A 19881-nucleotide genomic window follows, 5' to 3' on the forward strand; every position below is an offset into this window, starting at 1 on the left:
CTATCTATATGGCCACTTCCGATGCCCATTCGTACATTTGATATACTCTTACAGGTGGCGCCTCTCTTCGACGACCTCGTAGGTTTGGACCTGGTCATCTTGCTGCAGATCCTCGAAGCCGTCAAAGCCAATACCACACTCGGACCCCTTGCCCATCTCCATGACATTCTTCTTCACGTGCTTGAGGGTATCAATTTTACCTGACGAATCGATTAGCATAACTAGTTTCATCAACGGAACTGTGTCAGATACTCACCATCAAAGACGACCTCGCCCTTTCGGAACACCTTGACGAGTGACGTCTTCTTGATTGTGCCATTCCTCACCCTGCAACCAGCAATGTTCCGATACAGCCTGCCCTTGATGTTGATGGGGAAGACCTGGAGCACATCGGCCTCGCCCTGGACGCGATGGGAAATGATCTTGGGGAGCAGATCCGACAGGACCTCCCTGGTTTCGTCGACCAGGTGGTAGATGACGCTGTGGTCAATAATCCTAACGCCCGCGTCGGCAGCCCGGAGCTTGATGTGCGGCTGAATCGGGTTGTTGAAGTTGACAATGATGCTTTTGGACGTGGCGGCGTGGTCGACATCGTACTCGGAGATCTGGCCGGTTCCAGAGCGCAGAATCTTGGACTGCACCTCATTGTTGCCCTGCTCCGAAACACTTGCGCACACGGCTTCTACAGACCCGGCCACGTCGGCCTTGACGACAAAGTTCTGGGTAATGATGCGCGGGCCGGTATCCTCCACCTCGCCGCCCTCTTCTGTCTCGGCGGCAGCGGCAGCAGCAGCATCAGCAGCCGCTTTCTCGCGCTGGCGCTGCTCCTGCTCCACGAGGTACGCAGAGCTCTCTAGACGGTCGGCCATCTCATGGCGATACTCAACGGCTGTCTTGGCCTTGTCTTCATCCGGGGCCTGGATCACCTGCTCTCCCGCCTCGGGGAGATCGCGCCAGCCAAGAACCTCCACTGGGGTTCCTGGGGGCGCCTCAGACAGCTCAACACCAGCCTCATTTCGGAGCGAGCGGACGCGTGCCCAGCTCTTGCCAGCGACGATGAAATCGCCGGTCCTCAGAGTTCCACGTTTGATGAGAACAGTGGCCACCTTGCCCAGCTGCTTCACACTCGACTCCAGGACCCAGCCCTCGGCCATGCCGTCATGCTCGGCCCGGGTATCCAGGATTTCCGCCAGAGTGACGATATTCTCCTCAAGGTCCTCCATGCCCTGCCCGGTCTTGCCGCTGACGCACACAACCTGAACGTCACCGCCATAGTCTTCGATCTGGACGCCGTGCCTGGAAAGGTCTGCCTTGACCTGGTCGACGCGGGCTTCTTCCTTGTCGACCTTGTTGATTGCCACGATGATGGGCACCTTGGCATTGTTGGCATGCTTCAATGCCTCGAGAGTTTGAGGCTTGACGCTGTCGTCAGCGGCAACAACTAGGACAACGATATCGGTCACGTTGGCACCACGTTGCCGCATGGTGAGGAAAGCCGCGTGACCGGGGGTGTCCAGAAAAGTGATGAGCTTGCCCGAAGACATCTTGACAACAAAGGCACCAATGTGCTGGGTAATGCCACCGTGCTCCTGGGCTGCGACGGATGATTTCCGCAACCAGTCCAAGAGCGTGGTCTTCCCATGGTCGACGTGCCCCATGATGGTGACGATTGGCGGGCGAGGGGGGAGTGAGGACGCATCGTCGGGGACAGGCCTCGGCCTAACATCGCGCTGGGAGCCGTTGTCGACGGTGGGTTCAAAGCCATATTCCATGGCAATCAAAGACGCTGTTTCTCCCGTCATGATGGTGTCGCTGGTCATGTTTTCAAAGCCCATCTGCTCCAGATCGTAGAGGAAGTCCTCCGAGGGCTGCTTGAGGGACCGACCCAAGTTGCCGACGCTGATAAACTCGGGGAGCAGGATGGGGGTGGCCTGTTCCTCCTGTTGCTCCTCTTGCTGGAGCTTCCGCAGCCTCTTCTCTTCCTTTCGACGCTGAATATCCTCCCACCTCTTCGCATCGACATCGTCCCAGGCTTCTTGCTCGCGCGCCCTCCCCCGGCGTTCCTTTTTGCGCTTGTCCGCCTTCTTACTACCCTTCCCGGTACTCTCCGCTTCGATTTCAAATCTCGATTTCCGACGAGGCCCCTCTGGCTGCTCTTGGACCTCCGTATCCTTGGGGTCGATGGCACTCGTCAAAATGATATCCTGGAGCTTCCGGGTGGGTGCGTTCACCCTGCCTTCGAGCTCGTTCCAGAAGTCATTTTCCGCCTGGGCAGACGGGAGTTTCTTCTTTTCTCGGGCGGGAGCTCCACCGACGCGCCGGTTGCGTTTTATATCCTCCCAGATCCCAGCCTCGGAGCCGGATTTTCGGCCCACACTATCCGATTTGGATGCTTCAGCTTTGGTGTCGATCCTGCGATTGCTAAAAGACCCAAACCCCCCCTTGGAAGGATCCTTGCCAAATGAACTCGTGGACTCGTTCACGAAGCTCCTTGGTTTTCGGTTGCTAAATCCGCCCCAAGCTGGTGGATCACCTGAAGTGCCAGAATCTGCGCGCTTCTGGCCTTGTCTACCCTCTTTAGAAGCAGGCGGGCTCGCTCGTGCCCTTTCTGATCCCTTTCCTTCGTTTGGCTGAACGCGCCGGTTCTGCTGTTTGTTTTTGAAAATGTCGGCCAAAACTGTCCGGGACTTGTCGGCTTGTTCTTGATGCTCGGGGGTTCGGTTGCTTCTCCCCCAATCAGGGCGCTCTGAGCCAGCCCCATGAGGCTTCTTTCTTGCTGGCTGGGTTTTCGGAGGAGGGGCTGGCTGGGCCGCGGCCATCTTCTGCCTTGCTGCCCGCTCAAGCGGCGTCAGTCCGTCATCTTGAGCTGAGCTGTCCGAGGCAGCAGCCTTCTTAGCGAAAGAGCCAAAAGAGCCGCCCGGCTGCCCGGCAAACCCTCCAAAGCCGCCGGGGAACGGCTTTGGACCAGGGGGTTCATTAGAATTCGAGTTGCTGAGCGCTCGGGTCGTGGAGAAGCATCGGAGATGGCGGCCGATGTGTGACGGCACAGAGAGCTTGGAGAGGGTAGCTTTACTGGGGGTCGGCAAGGAGCGGCATCGTGGTATCGCGACAGCGAGGGAGAGCTTGCGCCGGCAGAGATCGCATACGTATCGAGTGCTGCGCTCCTTGGAACAAAGTCAGCGCCTCTTGTTCCCCAAGATCCCAAGGGTTTACATACCTTCCATTGACGCGTCCTGAACATTGCCGCGAATCAGGACTGCAAGGGTGCAATACTGCGGCTAGCGAGGCAGATCTGGGTGGACAATAGCGAAAGTCATTCCGCGATCGTCTTGGCGGGAAGAGACGGCGACGTTCTAGTGGAGCTTTCTATTTCTAGCCTTTTTTTCGCGGATTCGAGGACGCGATGAGAGATGCTGCCCGGGGCCGAGATAGTCCGCACCCATTACGAGTAACCCATGGGGATGGCGACAAAATAATCGAAGCAGATGGGCGTGCATACAAGGTCACCAGAAACTCATGCAGGCCACACTTGTAATTTGGATAATAATTCAAATCTTTGGAATTAAAATATAAGAGTGTGCTTTTTTTGCTGTCAAAAAGAAATCGATGGTAAGTTGCAGGAGTGATGAACCGACCCTCACTCGCCTGTACGCATAGTGTACATGTGGTCCAATTTTGTTGCTGCGCCTTCCACGACCAACTTTCACCAACTTTCACATAGGAATACTGGAACCTGAAGTGAAACTATTCCTTCGCCAACCTTGGAACACGAAAGCCGCGAGGCATCGCACTAGATCCCAGCCATGGCTCCTACAAAGAGAGCAGCCAAGTCCAAGGGCACCAGCTCATCCACAAACACGGGCGCCCCTCCTGCCCCCTTCAAGCAGCCTCCTGAGATCCTCCAGTCCTTCATCGACGGTCTGTCCACTAAGCACGTCTACATCACCCATATCGACAACAAGCCAGCCGCCTTCAAGCGCAAAATATTTCTCGTCCCGGTCGCCCTCAACGTGGCCGTCGTCGTCTTCTTTGTCCTGCGCATGTATTACATCGTGCCCTGGTACTTCAAGGTCGTCATCTCCGGTCTGGGCCACACCAACGAGACCACGTTCCCCATTGACCAGTCGACATGGTCCGAGATCGCCTGGGAGGTAGCCAAGCGCACATTTACCTTCCTGCTCGACTTCCTACTCTTCGTCTTCGTCTGGCCCTGGCCCGTTGAGTTCGTCGCCGGCATCTCCCACGGCAACCCCTGCAAATGGCGCTGGAACGTGGGCTTCCGCGACAAGGAGATTTACGTCCGCCGCAGCAGGGACTGGGACACGGTCCTGGGTGACATCTTCAAGGACGACGCCTCCCACAAGATCATCACCGCCTACGTCAACCAGGCCACCTCCCCCATGCTCCAGGAGCAGAAGACGGGCTACCTGCTCATGAACGGCCAGTGGGACCTCGACTGGGACGCCATGATCCATACCCACTCCCTCGTTGACAAGAAGGACATTGCTATCGATGCGTTTAAGAACATCGTCCTTGTCCACCACGAGGACTTTGGCTGGCTGTGCTACGACCTCAAGCTGGGCAGCACGGTGCGCGAGGACGAGAAGAGGCGCCAGGTGTTTGCCTTTAGGGACGTGCTGTCGTCCATGGGCAAGGAGAACCTCTTCTACCGCTGGGTGGAGATTGTGCAGTTTGAGGCCAGCCAGCCTGGGGGGTTCGGGCCCGAGAAGCAGGAGGCGGCTGCTAAGCAGATCCGCGATCTTTTCCTCAAGGAGGATATTGACTTTGACGAGCTTTGGCACAGCACTGTCGGTACGGCAGCGCCAACAGCCATTTAACCATTTATGCGATGAAAAGAGAGAAAGAAATAGGGCTTTGCTGGCGCATTGTTAGCCCAAGGCGGATTCGATATTAGAGCCATATAATTACACACACAGATACCTCTTTTCGCTCATGGCCTCCTATTATATTTTGGATCGCTCGGAAGGAGATTGAGCAGATTCCATAGAATGAGGTTCCACCTCGTCACTGCAAGTCCAGTTGCTGCTCCTGGATAGGTAACTTTCTGACCCCATCTGCATGTTCTCCATCGTTTTCGAGCGAGAGGCAACATCATGAGTTGTTTCTCCAACCACCTTCCACCAGCACTCTTCCTATTCACTCACGGTGCTCGAGCAGTGTCTCTTGCCTACTGAGGGCGTTCCTGAGTATTGCACGTACCCATCCTGTTACTCCTAACGACCAAGGGAAATTTGTTGCTACCCTCATCCAGATCCTGAGCAGCACGGCCATCATGAAACTCCACCACGACTTGGATGATTATCTGGGCGATACACTCATATCTGCCAGAGCGCATATCCTAGATGCGCTCTATGCAACAAGTCGTGAGAACCCAATCCTAGACCTTGTATCTTTCACAAAAGATACGTCGCCCAGGGATCCCGTCTTGGTTTACTCCGTCGGTCTACACTGCCGTCATGGAGACATTGATAAAGACAAAGACGTCATTTCGTCTCCAGAGGGGCGACTCTATCAGATCTGCCCCGTTCCCAAGAAGGGCCTCGGTATGGCTGCGACAAGACGTATCCGCCGTGGCCAGCCCATCCTCTCGGAAGATCCCCTCATCCGCCAGTCTCGATTCGCCGAAGACAAAGTGACCATATCACAGTTCCACACGCTCAACATAGACCAGAAGCAACAAGTTATCTCACTCCACAATGTCCGTCCGTCCTCGGGTCCCGTTATGGGTGTGATATGGACCAACGCTATGCCGCTTAAAGGCACCAAGGAGGAAGCTGGCCTGTTCGCCACGGCATCCCGCATCAACCACGCCTGCTCCCCAAGCACCGCTTCTTCTTGGATCAACAGCCTAGGGAGGCTAGTTGTCCACGCCACGCAGGACATCGAGGCGGGTGAGGAAATTACGAGCACATACTTCAAGAAACTCAGTTGCTATGAAGAGCGCCAGGAGCACCTGCGGGAGCCCTTGGGCTTCCATTGCACGTGCTGGCTCTACCTACTCCCGGCCGAAGAGCGACGCGACAGTGACAGTCGAATTCAGAGCATCAATTGGATCCATCATCGCCTCATAACTGTTGTCACAAATAACATCTCCCATACGAATGACCTAGCGCTAGTCCGGGAACTCCTCGGCCTGTACGAGCAAGAATCCATCGTTGACTGGCATCCGGCCAAGACATACGAGCATGTTTCTCGTATAGCAGCACGCAATGGGCATGGGCTCCGCGCAATGATCTTTGGGCACCGGTCCGCGGACAACTTCGTGGTAGTGGAGGGAGAAGACAGCCCCAGAGACGACCAACATGCGGAAATGGGTCACGGACGCAAAGCTCACGCTAAAGTGTGACGAGTGCGGGGGTTTGAGGCGTGGCGAGCGGCTTCCGCCCAAGGAGGAGGGCGAAGACTTTGAGGACTGGCTCTTTAGCAACACGGGAGGTCGAACGCGGCCTTGGGACTGGCTCCAGGTGGTCTAACAGCGAAGGTACCAGCGTATGTACCTACCAGTAGTGTCTCGATGGGATAGAATTAGTAGACACGTAGATCCAAGTAATCTGCTTTTGACTACGAATGTTTGAAGATATGAATTGAGGTGACGAAAATCCCCAGAGGGCGAGGAATTAAGGTAGTAGAATAGTGGTGAGATCAAGTGAGAGTGACGTTGCTCCTCCCCCCACCCAAGTCCCACTGTAATTACTTGGGGGAGGGCCACTGACTTGACAAATGGCCATTGAGTTGACACGAAAAAAAAGTTACCTTATGATACCGTAGCCGCGTAGCGAAAAACGAAGTACCTTTGTTTTTCTACATACCTCGTATTAATATAGCGCCAAACCTCACTTTTTGCAATTATTGATCAATCCGATTACCACCATCTGGTATATATCACGTAGCGATAATATAGGTAATAACGTTAAATTATAATACGGGTAATATATTAATATTAATTATATCAAACTACCTATATTTACCCTTCTGATAATAGCAAGGGCCTATAATCAAACTCGAAGTAGCTGCACCAATTAAAGCACATTATAAAAGAATCGGGGTACTCGATTATAATAAACGAGAGATTCATTTAAAAAGGAATACCTATGTTAGTATGGTGCAATTGCGGGGTCAGGATGTATCTTTTTTGTGTCAACTCAATGGCCATTTGTCAAGTCAGTGACCCCCCAAGTATAGCGAATCTGCCTCATCACCGACACCACTCGTACTCCGTACAAACAATGTGGTATTTGTATCATAGAGAACATACAAATAAATCTCTGGTACGTGAATGTATGAAGGACGTGTATTGTCATATATTAGTCCATCCAACTGAGTCTATGCCCTTATGTGGACCTATTAGAAACCACTGCCCTTCTACTGCAGCTGTTCATGCTTAATATTCGTTGCGCTTCCATTGTCTTACACATGGGCGGTTCGAAAGTGACGTGGCTACTGCTAAAAACATGTGCCTCGCCTAGCGCGGAGTTGGTGCTACAGGAACCTCTTAACCCGGGGGGTTTCAGAGTGCTAGAAGATGCGCGTCGGGAGCGCTGAACATGCCCTGGAGTGGAGATGCATGGATCCCGTCAACGAACCTGGAAACGTTAATAAGTGAGGAGCGCCAGGATTCCATGTCGCTCCGCCGAGCCTCAAAAGCCGTAATGATGCTGATGTGGTGCTCAATGCCACCCTTTTCTGGGCGACAAGTCCAACACAGCCACGCATCTCAAGCAAACTATACTCGATGATATCGGTACCAAACGAATCCCCTAGGGACAAAGAGCCGACTAGAATGTTTCCCTAATTCACCCTTGTTGTCGCGCATCAGCAGCATCAAATCCGCGTCTAGCGCTTTCTTTTGCAGCGTGTCTTATCCGTTCAGCCATCCGTATCAGGCTGCCTATCAGCGGCGCAGCGCTGCAAGTCACAGCCAGGCGCCTACGAGTACGGGTATTACTGTACGAATAGCAGGTAGGTAGCCCAGTTTGCCAGTTCACCTAACCACTTGGGCCGCCACTGCACCCACTGGACCACAGTACGAGTAATACCACTGCACCACCCCCTTTCTTCGGTGACGGGCCAAAAAATTGCCAATCAACCCAACCAGACCCAGGATCTTATCCATCCCAGCTGTTCCAGCAACTCAACAGACCCCGGCGCTCAGGGACCATTGGGCTTCAATCTCTCACGGGCTGCTTCGTAGCAGAAATTGTGGATCCTCATCTGTCTACAGTCGGAGGCGCAAAATATTCTGGCGATCCCGACACATTATTACACTTGTCCGGACGACCCTTCGACGGCCACAAACATCCACTTCGTCCACGCGTCCAGCCGTCCAGCCGCCCACCCATACTCGTACATTGACCTTCTGAGCAAGCGGGCACCTCTCTGCTCCACAGTTCCTGTCGCACCTCCTCTCCGACCCGACGCACTCCCTCCCCCTCGCCCTTTCGCCGACGCGCATCGACCGTCACACGCCCCCCCATCTCCCATCATCATCACCACAGACCATGTCCTCGTCAGGACTGACCCGACGCCGCGGGGCCGGCGCCGGCGCCCTGGGCTCAACAGACGCCGATGGAAGTGTCAATCCCTCGAGATCGAGCTCATCCAATAACGTCCGGGACGCCGCCCCTGAAACAAGCTACGAGAATGGCGAGAATGGCCACAAGATCGCCTTCGATCCCCGAGATATCAGCGAGAGCACCGAGCGCAGCAAGCAGCCCAAGCTCACCATGATGGAAGAGATCCTGCTGCTGGGCCTCAAGGACAAGCAGGTATGTTCCCATGCGTCGGCCTTGCTGGTGATACACGGTGCGCAGTGCGGCTGACCACGCTTGACGCAGGGCTATCTCTCGTTCTGGAACGACAACATTTCCTATGCCCTTCGAGGCTGCATCGTCGTCGAGCTTGCCTTCCGCGGCCGCATCAGCATGGAGAAGGACCCCGCGAGGCGACGCTTACCGCTGGCCGACCGCAACATCGAGGTTATAGACGAGACCATGACTGGCGAGGTGCTCCTCGACGAGGCCCTGAAGATGATGAAGCAAAGCGAGAAGATGAGCGTCGCCACCTGGATCGACCTGATGAGCGGTAAGAATTGCAGATTTTTTTTAGGAACGGTATGCACAGTACTGACACATATTTCTAGGCGAGACTTGGAACCTAATGAAGATAGGATACCAGCTGAAGCAAGTCCGCGAGCGTCTAGCCAAGGGCCTAGTCGACAAGGGCATCTTGCGCACCGAGAAGCGCAACTTCCTCCTCTTCGACATGGCCACCCACCCCGTCGTCGATGGCGGTGCCAAGGAAGAGATCCGCCGGCGCGTGCGTAACGTTCTCACCCAGCGAACCGTCGTCCTGAACGGCAGCCAATACCTCCCCGAAAACCTCGAATTCCGCTACCTGCGGACCCTGGCCATGGTCTGCGCCGCTTATGCTGCCAACGTACTCGAGAACGCCCTTTCCACTCTGGGCCACGAGGCCCGCGAGAGAGCCTTCGCCCAGACGGACGAGCTGCTTGCCGACTACAGCCAGTGGCCCTTCGGCAAGAAGGCGACCGGCAATGGCATCGGGGCAAACCTGCCGCAAGTTGTGACCGAGGTAAAGCTCAGCAATCTGATATATTGCTTCTGAAACGAGATGCTAACCTAGCGCAGGAAATCAACAAGAACAAGGACAAGGAGCTGCAACTCGAGGTCGTGGCTGCATGCCTCAGCGTCTTCACACGCCTCGACTCTCTGCTATAAGATGGGACGACCCCGGGGCCTCTCAGCATGTCAACACCACCACGACTTGCCAAAATCCAACGGGAGCAGCAGTATGCTTCCCACAGATTGGTCTATTAAATACTGCACCCATATTTGGCCCTGATCCGGTCTCAGGCACCCACCCCTACTTGACTTTACCGTTCTCAGCCTCCACACCTTCTTGTATCCATTCAAGCCAACCCTTTTTGTTCGCCCGCCGGATCAGGGCCGTTAGACAAAGCATGCACACGACGCCGGACGACAAACAGCATTGTCTCAGGTGAAGAGGAGATTTAGCAACATCTCCGACTATTCATCTTCCTGTTTCTTACATCTCCTGGGGAGGAAGAGGTTCAAACAAAACGGTGCCAGCTGGGAAGAGGGGTTGGGGGACATCAGCGAGGGTTTCTCGATTGCTCTCTATCCCTCTCCACGTGGCTGCTAGAAGGAGTTGTTGCTGGTTGTTTTCTCTCTCTCCCGTCGAAACAAATGGCATGGGAAAGCGTGTACCCGATGTGTAGTATGTTTCTGCTTTTTTATTGTAATGAGGAAAGAAGTCTCAAGGTCAACCGTGGTGTTGCCTAGATGAATCAGGCTATTAGCACCATATTGTGAATGAGCACAGTAGCATGCCCCAATGAGAGACACCACGCAGCCGACGCAAAGCCTCGTTAGCCCTGAGTGATACAGACAAGTTTGTGAACCGCCAAAGGCTGATGATGTATTGACACTCGACTATCCAGCCAGCTTCTGAGCACAATTCCTCATGTACAGTCACAAGCAACTCAAAACCAAAACCTTCCACCAACTCCGGCGCCATCATGGTAAATAAGACGATGCAACAATAACAGGAAATCGCCCACGCACGCCAAGCTTCATACACAGGCTTTACTTCTTGCGTCCTCCCATGCCTAGGCTGCCCTCGAAGCCGGGCCTGCCCTTCTTCTTGGCGCCACCCTTCTTCTTCTTGCCCGCCTTGCCCAGGAGCTTTTCCTCGCGGCGCTGCTTGATGTTGGCCTCGCGCTTCTTCTGCTTCTCCTTTTGGGCGTGGTCGACACCCTTCTGGCGGTCCTTCCAGGCCTTCTCGCTCTTGCGCTTGCCCGCCTCCTTGCGCTTCACAGTTTTCTTGAGGATGGCCTCGTCGTCGCGGATCTTCTCCCCCTCGACGCGGCGGCGCGCCGTGAGCCACGCCTCCTTCTCGGCAATGTCCTTGCGCTTCTCAGCGTCGAGCTCCTCCAGGCGCTTCTTCTGCGCCTGCACCTTAAGCAGGGCCGTCTTGGGGTCCGAGGGACCCTTCTTCTTGCCGTTGTTGAGAACGTAGCTCAGGTCGTGCGATAGCTGGGTGCCATCGCCAAAGGCCACGCGGCCAAAGGCGAAGCTGCCGGGTGAGTCGGCCCGCTCCACTCCCGGGGACATGACGCTCGGTGAGTTGGACGCCAGGGCCTCCTCGCGCTTCCGCTCCTCCTCAAGCTTGGCCTGCTGGCGCAGCTCCTTCTTGTGCGCCTTGCGCTGGGCCTCCTTGGCGCGCCGGGACTCGATGAGCTCCTGGCGGGTGCGGATCGGCTTGCCGTCGGGTCCGTCCGCTTTCCTCGCGGCCCGCAGCGCCTCAATCTTGGCAGCCAGACGGGCCCTCAGGTGCGATGTGTCGGTTGGGATCTTGATGTGCTTGGGCTTTTCGGATGGCGGTACTGTGGAGGAGACGGATGTCGAGGCGCTTGCAGCATCGGCCGCGGTGCCGTTCGGCGCGTTCGCGTCAAAGGTGGGTGATTGGGGTTCTGACTCGGCGACTGATGGGCCGCTTTCCTCCTCATCCAGCTGCATGCCGGAGAAGGAGACATCATGGTCTTTGCTGTTGGCAAGTTCTTCGTCTTCGACGTCATCCTCTACCGTGGTGTCGGTGTCCTTCGGCGGGGCGGCCTCCTTCTTGCTCTTCTTCTCCTTCTTCGCCGGAGTGGGAGCCTCCTCAGCGGGGCGGGGGGCTTCTTTCTTCGCGGGGGTCTCCTCCTCGTCACCCTTTTTCGCCTTCTTTTCCGCCTTCTTCTCTTTACGCTTCTGCATCTTGGCGGCCTTCTTTTCCTGCTTCTTGGACAGTTTGCCCTGGGGCTCTTGGTTATCCGCAGCAGCTTCCGAGTCCTTTGCGGGCTCCTCGTCCTCGTCCTCCCAATCGTCTTCGTCGTCATTGGCCTCGTCGCGTTTTTGCTTCTTGTTGGGCTCTGCCGCTTTCTTCTTCAGGCCCTCCCCGGGCTTCTCGGCCTCCACACCATCGATGGCCGCGAAGCTGTTATCTGCGTCGTCATCATCTTCCTCCTCCTGTTCCATGTCACGCAGTTTCCTCTTGTTCCTAGCTCGCTCGTCCATGACCTCCTTGGCATTTCGGTTGAGTTCGCTATCGGGGTCGAGCTTGGCTCTGCGGGCCGCCTTGGCCTCGGCCTTGGTCTGCTTCTTCTTCTTCCATTGATCCTATTGAATTCCAAAGTCAGAATTGGATTTCTCGCCTTTGCGGATATGCGCGGGTGGATGTGCTGCTAGAGATGATCTGGTGCGGTGGCTGGGGGGCGTGCGGAGGAAGTCAGCGGGTGTAGCGTACCCCGTTGTCCTCTCCATAGTACATCTTGGCGGGAATCAGGCTCAAGAGCCCATCAAAGCCGCCGGCCTGGAGCTGCAGGCGATCCTATCCATTTTGTGAGCACTAACTATCGTCGTCGTCGAACCCAGCAACCCTTTGGGCAGCGGGGTACAAAGGTCAGAGCGGTGACGAACCTGCAGCATCCGATCTTCCGACATATTTGCGATCGTGGAAGTGATTCCTTCTCCTAAGACTCTTCTGGCCGCAATTATATGTCAGGAAGAGTGGGCGATGGGGCGGGGACCGAAGGGACACTTTTGCGATGTCGTCGACGGTGATGGTTGGTGGTGAGACGAGGCGGTCGGCGATTTGACGGTTTTTTTTTCCTCGAGCCACTCAACAGCAATTTTTTTTCTCTGCGCTCTGCTGCACGGCGTCCCATTTTGGGCCCACAAAGTCCACCAGGCCACCGCCAGCGACTGTGGGGTTCAGTTCAGGGACCAGCCGCCAACGCGCTGGCACACGCGACTCCAGTTGCATCTACGAGTACGGATACCTAGGTACTATTATCAGATGCCGTCACACGGCGTTTTGTAACTTTGTTTGCCTTTTTGCTTTTTTTGGCTGGCTTTCTTGCTTGCTTGCTTGTTTCCTTTCTTAAGGCCAGGTGCAGCTTAATCGGAGTTCCCAACTACAGATGTCAAATATTACAGATATGTTGGCTCCCATCGGCAGAATCACATCACATCACACAGCCAGACACGATACATCACACAGCGAAGGCACCAGACCATTGTACAAACAGTCCCATCCGATATGCTATAAGATCTATCGCAAGAACAGCATTCCAAGTAAGGATAACCCAAGGCACAATGGCGAGTAGATATCAACTCTACGAACCACCTCATTTCTTCTTGGACTTCTTGGGGCCCGCCGCCGCCTCTCTCTTCTTGGCCTCGCGAGCCTCGATCTCGGCTCGCCGCTCCTTCTCCTTCTCATCTCTCTCATCTTTCTCAGCCTGCAATTTGTATCAAGTCAGTCAAATACGTCCCCCCATGGGCCTCCCTAGGGAACAATCGTTGCTTACCTGTCTGCGGGCGGCCTCGGTGGCCCTCTGCTCGCGGATGACCTTGAGGCGAGCGAGATCCGCCTTGGCCTCGTCCGTCTTGCCCTGCGCGTGCAGCTTCATGTACCTCTCCTTGGCAGCCGCAGCCTCGACCGCCTCGCGCTCGCGGCGCGACATGGGCGCGCCCATCTTCTTGACGCCCTCGGTGACCTCCTCCACGGGGTCGGTCGGCGCGGTGGCCTGCTTCCGCGCCGCCTTGGAGTGGTTCGGGTTGGCCGGCATGTCGTCCTCCTCCTCTTCCTCCTCGCTGTCCTCGTCGCTCGAGGGCATGTCGCCCACCTCGACGTTCTTGGCCTTTTGCCTGGCTATGGCGGCCTCCTTGCGCGCCTTCTTCTGGGCTTTGCGGTCCTCGCGGCTGGCCTCGGCCTCGGCCGCCGAGGGCTTCTTGCCGTCGTCGTCACTGTCCTCCTCCTCCTCATCAGAATCCTCTTCTTCCTCGGAGTCCTCCTCGTCGTCATCTTCGTCCTTGTTCTTGTTGCCCGCGCTCCACATGCTGATGGGGTTGCCGTCCTGGTCTAGGGGTTGCAGGTTACGGGAGAAGTGATGGCCACCTAGTTCGGTAAGTCAGATGAGATAACGAAGGCAAGTGGTCCATGAAAGGATAGTAGGTCCGCACCTCCTCGCGTGTACTTCTTGAACTTTCCGCCACGTCCCCGAGAGCTCGATCCCCTAGAGCTAGTTCCAGTGCCTCCGGCCATCTTGGAATACTTAGGGTATGTGTGAATATGTGAGTAATCAACCGAGATTTAAATACAGCGGCCGAAGTTGAGTAAACAAGCACTCAAGTCGTCAGCTGAGAGGATAGTATATCACAGAATGATGAGACGAGAAAGCTCAAGCTTGGGCAAGTTGGTGTTCTGGTGACAGTGAGGCGGGGTAGCGGGGTAGCTGAACACGACCAGGAATCCTGTGAGATGCAGGTTGATTTAGAAGCTTGGAAGAGGCCACCAGTCGCCCGTGATCCAGTTATTGAACGGCTCAAGTTACGGCAATGTGAGACTCAGAGATCATGGCAAGCCACAAGGAATTTTCGCACCCCAATCCCGGGAGTCACGCTCTCAAGCTCGGGCACTAATCAGGCTGCGGCGTGACTCTGACTCAAACGCCCTCGCGCCCGCGTTGAACTCTGGGTCTCTGGCAAGCAGCGTTTGCCCATTGGCAACGCAAGGCATACGACTTGCTGCAGGGGCATCCAGCATCCACCGAGCCCACCGCGGCCTGAGCTCGACATTAGTAGTACGATGGAGACGCGGCGAGATTGGCTGGTCGTCAGCTAACGCCGGCCCACGGCCACAGCACCATCATCCGGATGGGATAAGACTCAGAAAGAGTCACAGCTCTGTGAACAGGCCACGCAGAATGATGATCCGACAAGAGTCGAACTGAAACAGCCTTTAATATATTTTTTTTTTATACAGCAATCATAAACAGAGAAGAATCTGTGTGAAATTCTCGACTTTTCATTTGAATGGCACTTCTTAGTGAGGCTGAAGCGCCTGAAATGGAACCTGGAAATGCCCGGTTCTCGCTCGAAGGTCCCAAGTGGCTCGGCGTATTGTTTACCCGCCCCGCTAGGTCCCTGTGGGCTGGGGCTGCCAAACAAAACCAGAATCTCAATCGCGCCCCTCTGATTTTCTCTTTCTTCTCTCTTCAACCTACTAGAAAATACATTAATCCTTCAAATTCACTCCGACGTTTCATTTCCACCATGGATGTCAGGAGGGGAAACTGGAGGAGAGAGAGATGCCCGCTGACTTACCCTCCGTCCTGCTTTGCATCGCCCTGACAGGCTTTGCGTTGGGCCCGGAGAAAAAATTTAAACAGTGGTACAGATCCTCACCGGTGATCAACTTTAGAATCGTGACCACGACCATCCATGCAGCCAGCCCTAATCCGTACGATTTGCATGTCCGTCCGCAACATCCTTCCGCACACAAGGCCAGGCGCTGCGCGCGTCCGACGGCCCAATCCTGCCTTGGTGGACAACCACAAATGATCACTCAACGCAATAGAGACCTTGATATTATCTGCCCAGATGCAGTGTGGGGGCATTAGAGGTGACCACGATGATGTATTTCCGCCTCGTATTTGCCTCCGTAGAAGCCCAAGTGCTTGGTGTTGTGAGCTTCTCAGCAGTCGTTATCGACCATCCTGTGCCAATTTCTCGCGGCTTGGGCGTCTGCGCTGCCTCGCCCGCCTGTCTGCGGGCCCGCAGCTCCGAATTTTCATCCTGCTGCTTGACGCCAGCAGGTGGCAGGCTGGATTCGTACTACGTACGGACAGCCTCAGCGCATCAATGAGCTCAAGACATCATTCAGTCGCACCCGCTTCTGTCTACGAACCCCATGCTCCCCGGACTTTGTATCTCGGACGGTGAGTGGCGACGGCGTGGTGTTCTGCAGGGGAGTAGGATCAACAAATCTACTTCCCCCAATAATGCTCGGCCGCGTAAATGTGTACCGCTTCGTAGCAAACAATCCCCGACTAACGTACGAGGGCTTGGACGATAATCCACCCCTCGCGGAGTGGCCCAGGGACAGGCAAGCCATCGGCTTCGAGGGGAGAATAAACGGCCCTGCGACGGCCTGCGAACCAGGCCGTTCACCCAGCGCCTCCATATCGCGGTCCTGGTGAAGTTGCCCGATGAATGCATATAGCCAGAACGCCCAGGCCTCGAATGCCACACCCCGGCAGGAGCGCGAGTCGCGAGCCGCCGCGTCCATGTCCCACGACGGAGTCTGCACCTTGGCCGTGTCGCTGAGGTAGTCGAGAAGCTCGGGGGCCTGGCCGCGCTCCACGAACTTGACGGCGCTGCGCGAGTCGCTACAAAGCCCAACGAGGTCAGAGTCGATGCTCCTAGCCATTTCCTTGTGCCGCTGCAGACCCATCGCGCCCTCGGGTGTCAGCAGCATGAGATACCGCAAGAGGGAATCCTCCAGTCGAGATGCCGGCTCTGCAAGCTCCCAGCCGTGCTCGAGAGCGCTCTCGTGAGGCCGCTTCCAGTCCTCCCTAGAGCCCATGACATCGTACAAGGCCAGCGCGGGGAACTTTGACACCCACTGGAAAGACTGCTGCGTCGTGGACTGGTCCCCCCATATCCGGAGCACTCGCAGCAGAGGGAACGGGTCTTTCATCTCAGTCCAGCCGCGCACCAGCCGATCAGTGACCTCCGGGAACACGGACCCCATGTCGTCGGCCGGCTGGAGGAACTCGAGGACACCCAGGTTCCTCATCTCGGCCAGGCACAGCATCTCGTTGGTGGTGAACTCGCAACCACCGCTAATTACAAGGTGGGCGATGAAGTCAACTGAGGGCGAGGTGAGTGGCTGGGTGTAGAAGTGCAGAGCGAGGCTCGGTTTGCATATGTGCTGTCTACAGCGGTACAGACCCAGCGTCTTCTCGTCCTCGTCCGTCAGAAGGGACTTGGAGAAGAGCTTCCATGCATGAAGACACACGCCCCTGTTTTATTTCATTTGCATCCCAATCAGCAACGTGACGCATTGGGAGCTGGCAGCAGCTAGCTAGTACAGACATATCTGCTTACCTCGCCTCAAGGAAGCGCCAAACACGCCAACGCAGTGGCGGCGGCAGAGCTTCAAAATGCTGCTCCGTCACATGGCCGATATTATCAGCGACGACGCTTGTGACCATGTCCACGAGAGATCGCGGGCCTCGGGCGCCCTTGGGGGTGAAGGGCGGATACGGACTCTTGCGCGACCAGTCGTACTCGGGCTGGCCGGCTGCAAGAGCGTGGCGGGGCAGCGTCCATTCTCGAAAGATTTGACCCGAAGCCTGGTCGTACATGGCGGTGCTTACAGCGTCAGGCAACGTCAAGACTTGGGCCACATCTGGTCTCCGAGTCGCGGGAAGCAAGAGTGGGATGGAAGAGGTGAGTGGGACGAGGATCTTTCTTGTTCGGTTTCTGATGAATTGGGTGCCCAACCTAATAGCCCGCTGCATGTCATCAACCACGGGGGAAGAACAAGCTTCTGCCTTCTTATTAGCAACCTAAAACAAAACCCCATGCCCCAATAGAGATTGTTACAGTCCGAGTAGCTTTAATCATATTGACACCATCGTGTTCCGTATCTAGCGACATGTTATCGAGCGACTTCAGATACTCACAACTTCTTGACCGTCTTTTTCGAAAACCCGTGAGAATTTTTTTGACATTTCTATTTGTCTGTTTGAAGAATGAAGCAGCGCGCCACGCGCCATGAATCAACGCCACATGATGCTAAATATCCCCCTCCAGCTCATCCTTCCCCTGCCCATACATTTAGATTCGACATGGAGCATGAGGTTTCTGTGATATACTACCTTACATTTTCAAAAACATGCGTCCCCTGGTATCTTTCCTCGCCCCGTTGGCTCTTTAGAGCATGGGCTTAAGGTCCTTGGCAACCTTGAAGGGCGCCTCGGTCTTGCTCTTAATCTCCTCCACGGTAACACCATCGGCAATCTCGATAAGCGTCAGACCGGTAGAGAAGTCGACATCGAACACACCCTGACATATTTGTTAGCCTCCTCTCCCAATGCACACAGACTTAGCTAGTGAGATACAAAGGGATACATACCAGCTCAGTGATGATACGCGAGACGCAGGCACGTCCGGTGAGGGGGAAAGCGCACTGCTTGACAAGCTTGGGGTTACCCTTCTTATCGGTGTGCTCCATGGTGACAACGACCTTGGTGGAGCTGGGGTTGCTGACCAGATCCATGGCACCGCCGAAGCCCTTTACCTTGCCAGGAAGCATCCAGTTGGCGAGGTCGCCCGTGGCACTAACCTGCATGGCGCCCAGAATGGTCAGGTTGATGCGGCCGCTGCGGATCATGCCGAAGCTCTCCTCGCTGCCAAAAACAGCAGCGCCGGGCTTGAGCGTGACGGTCTCCTTGCCGGCATTGATGAGATCAGCGTCCTCGGAGCCCTTCTTAGGGTAGGGACCCAGGCCCAGGATGCCATTCTCCGACTGCAGCTGAACCTCGACCTCGGGCCCGACGAAACTTGGGGCCAGCATGGGCATACCGATACCCAGGTTGGCGTACATGCCGTTCTTGAACTCCTTAGCAGCACGGCGGACAATGAGCTCGCGCTTGGCGGCGGTGTCACCGGTGCCGAGGGCAGCCTTGGCGGCGGGGTCGTTCTCATCCTTGGCCCAGGTGTACTTCTCAATGTTCTTCTCTGTGGTGCTCTGGATGACACGCTTGACGTAGATGCCGGGCAGGTGGACGGATTCCGGGGGGATCTCGCCAGGCTCGACAATGTGCTCGGCCTCTACAATGGTCATCTTGGCGTTGCGGCCCATGGCACCGTTGAAGTTGTTGGCGGCGAGGCGGAACTGGCAGTTGCCCAGCTTGTCGGCCTTGTAGGCCTTGACAAAGGCGTAATCACCAGCGATGCTCTCCTCGAGAAGGTAGGACTTGCCGTTGAAGACCTTGACGTCCTTGGGGTACGAGTACTGGTCGGGCGAGCCGTCGGCCTTGTTCTTGAGTGGCAGGTCACCGGTCTGGACGACGGTGCCGAATGCAGCGGGGGTGTAGAAAGCAGGCACGCCTCGGCCGCCAGCGGAGCAGCGCTCGGCCAGGGTGCCCTGGGGGGTCAGCTCAAGCTCGACCTGGCCGGTCAGGTACATGTTCTCGAAGGTCTTGTTCTCTCCGATGTAGCTAGCAATCATCTTCTTGATCTGGCTAGTCTTGAGGAGCTTGCCGAGGCCACTGGAATCGGTACCGGCATTGTTGGAAACGGCGGTGAGGCCGGTGATTTCGGGCTTGTTGACGACCTCGTTAATGAGGGTGTCTGGAACACCGCAGAGACCAAAACCACCGCACAGAAGAGTCGAGTTGGGCTTCATGTCCTTGAGAGCCTCGGTGGCGGAGGGGTAGACCTTGTTAATCTCAGCGCGGCGCAGAGTCGCCGAGAATGACCTTGAAAAGAGCACGGGGGTGGGCTATTCACATTGCAATTCAGCTATAGTCCTGGCGGGGGCTTCCGTGTTGGTGGCGACAACGACTCACGTTTGTACTGTGGCGAGCAAAGGCCCGGAGGGTCCTCGCGCGGAGGGCCGTGGACGGCATTGTGACGAAGGTGTGGAGAGTGTTGACGAGAAATGCGAATACAACTCTTTCTCTCTCTGTGTACAATAATCACAGGCCTGGGTAGGGTATCAAAATTAACGACCAGGCGTCGCAGTAACGAGAATGTAAAAAGAGGGGAGAGTATGCAACGGCGGCAGGAGGTTCCTGGTTACGGCTTCCAAGTCACGGATAAGATCAGAAGGCGCGGAGGGGAGGGTGGTGTCGCCTGCCTTTTAGTCCAAACCCGCGGCTGGCCGAATCCCTGAATCGGAGCTCGGCCAGTTGAACTTGGCCCGCCGCCCTTCGGAGCTCCATGTCGCTACCGCCTGTGCACGCCGAACAGCTAGTAGTATTAG

At 55.8% G+C, this 19881-nt stretch overlaps 7 protein-coding genes across 7 annotated transcripts; 2 read left to right on the forward strand and 5 right to left on the reverse strand.

The window, feature by feature from the left end:
- Positions 1-48: 48 nt before the first annotated feature.
- On the reverse strand, positions 49-3241 carry IFM1 (translation initiation factor 2; the record flags this gene model as incomplete). The annotated part of the gene is made up of 3 exons (XM_083196711.1): positions 49-200; positions 257-3164; positions 3218-3241. 3 exons carry the CDS (start codon positions 3239-3241, stop codon positions 49-51), a joined length of 3084 nt encoding a protein of 1027 aa, XP_083047919.1.
- A 562-nt stretch (positions 3242-3803) lies between these two features.
- On the forward strand, positions 3804-6367 carry ACO1O0_007339 (uncharacterized protein; the record flags this gene model as incomplete). Its single annotated transcript, XM_083196712.1, has 2 exons — positions 3804-4812; positions 5247-6367. The coding sequence occupies 2 exons, from the start codon at positions 3804-3806 to the stop codon at positions 6365-6367; spliced, it is 2130 nt and encodes a 709-aa protein (XP_083047920.1).
- Positions 6368-8519: 2152 nt separating this feature from the next.
- VPS74 (Golgi phosphoprotein 3-domain-containing protein) lies at positions 8520-9758 on the forward strand (the record flags this gene model as incomplete). The annotated part of the gene is made up of 4 exons (XM_083196713.1): positions 8520-8786; positions 8856-9102; positions 9161-9612; positions 9669-9758. The coding sequence occupies 4 exons, from the start codon at positions 8520-8522 to the stop codon at positions 9756-9758; spliced, it is 1056 nt and encodes a 351-aa protein (XP_083047921.1).
- Positions 9759-10646: 888 nt separating this feature from the next.
- On the reverse strand, positions 10647-12542 carry ACO1O0_007341 (surfeit locus protein 6-domain-containing protein; the record flags this gene model as incomplete). The annotated part of the gene is made up of 3 exons (XM_083196714.1): positions 10647-12218; positions 12346-12429; positions 12519-12542. 3 exons carry the CDS (start codon positions 12540-12542, stop codon positions 10647-10649), a joined length of 1680 nt encoding a protein of 559 aa, XP_083047922.1.
- Positions 12543-13228: 686 nt separating this feature from the next.
- Positions 13229-14148, reverse strand: ACO1O0_007342 (casein kinase substrate phosphoprotein PP28-domain-containing protein; the record flags this gene model as incomplete). The annotated part of the gene is made up of 3 exons (XM_083196715.1): positions 13229-13342; positions 13412-14001; positions 14067-14148. The coding sequence occupies 3 exons, from the start codon at positions 14146-14148 to the stop codon at positions 13229-13231; spliced, it is 786 nt and encodes a 261-aa protein (XP_083047923.1).
- A 1587-nt stretch (positions 14149-15735) lies between these two features.
- ACO1O0_007343 (uncharacterized protein) lies at positions 15736-17254 on the reverse strand (the record flags this gene model as incomplete). Its single annotated transcript, XM_083196716.1, has 2 exons — positions 15736-16909; positions 16995-17254. 2 exons carry the CDS (start codon positions 17252-17254, stop codon positions 15736-15738), a joined length of 1434 nt encoding a protein of 477 aa, XP_083047924.1.
- Positions 17255-17825: 571 nt separating this feature from the next.
- ACO1O0_007344 (3-oxoacid CoA-transferase) lies at positions 17826-19525 on the reverse strand (the record flags this gene model as incomplete). Its single annotated transcript, XM_083196717.1, has 3 exons — positions 17826-17957; positions 18028-19398; positions 19466-19525. 3 exons carry the CDS (start codon positions 19523-19525, stop codon positions 17826-17828), a joined length of 1563 nt encoding a protein of 520 aa, XP_083047925.1.
- Between the last annotated feature and the right edge of the window lie 356 nt (positions 19526-19881).

This window comes from Amphichorda felina (assembly GCF_050947745.1).
Source record: "Amphichorda felina strain 45539 chromosome Unknown scaffold_7, whole genome shotgun sequence".
Taxonomy (NCBI): Eukaryota; Fungi; Ascomycota; class Sordariomycetes; order Hypocreales; family Bionectriaceae; genus Amphichorda; species Amphichorda felina.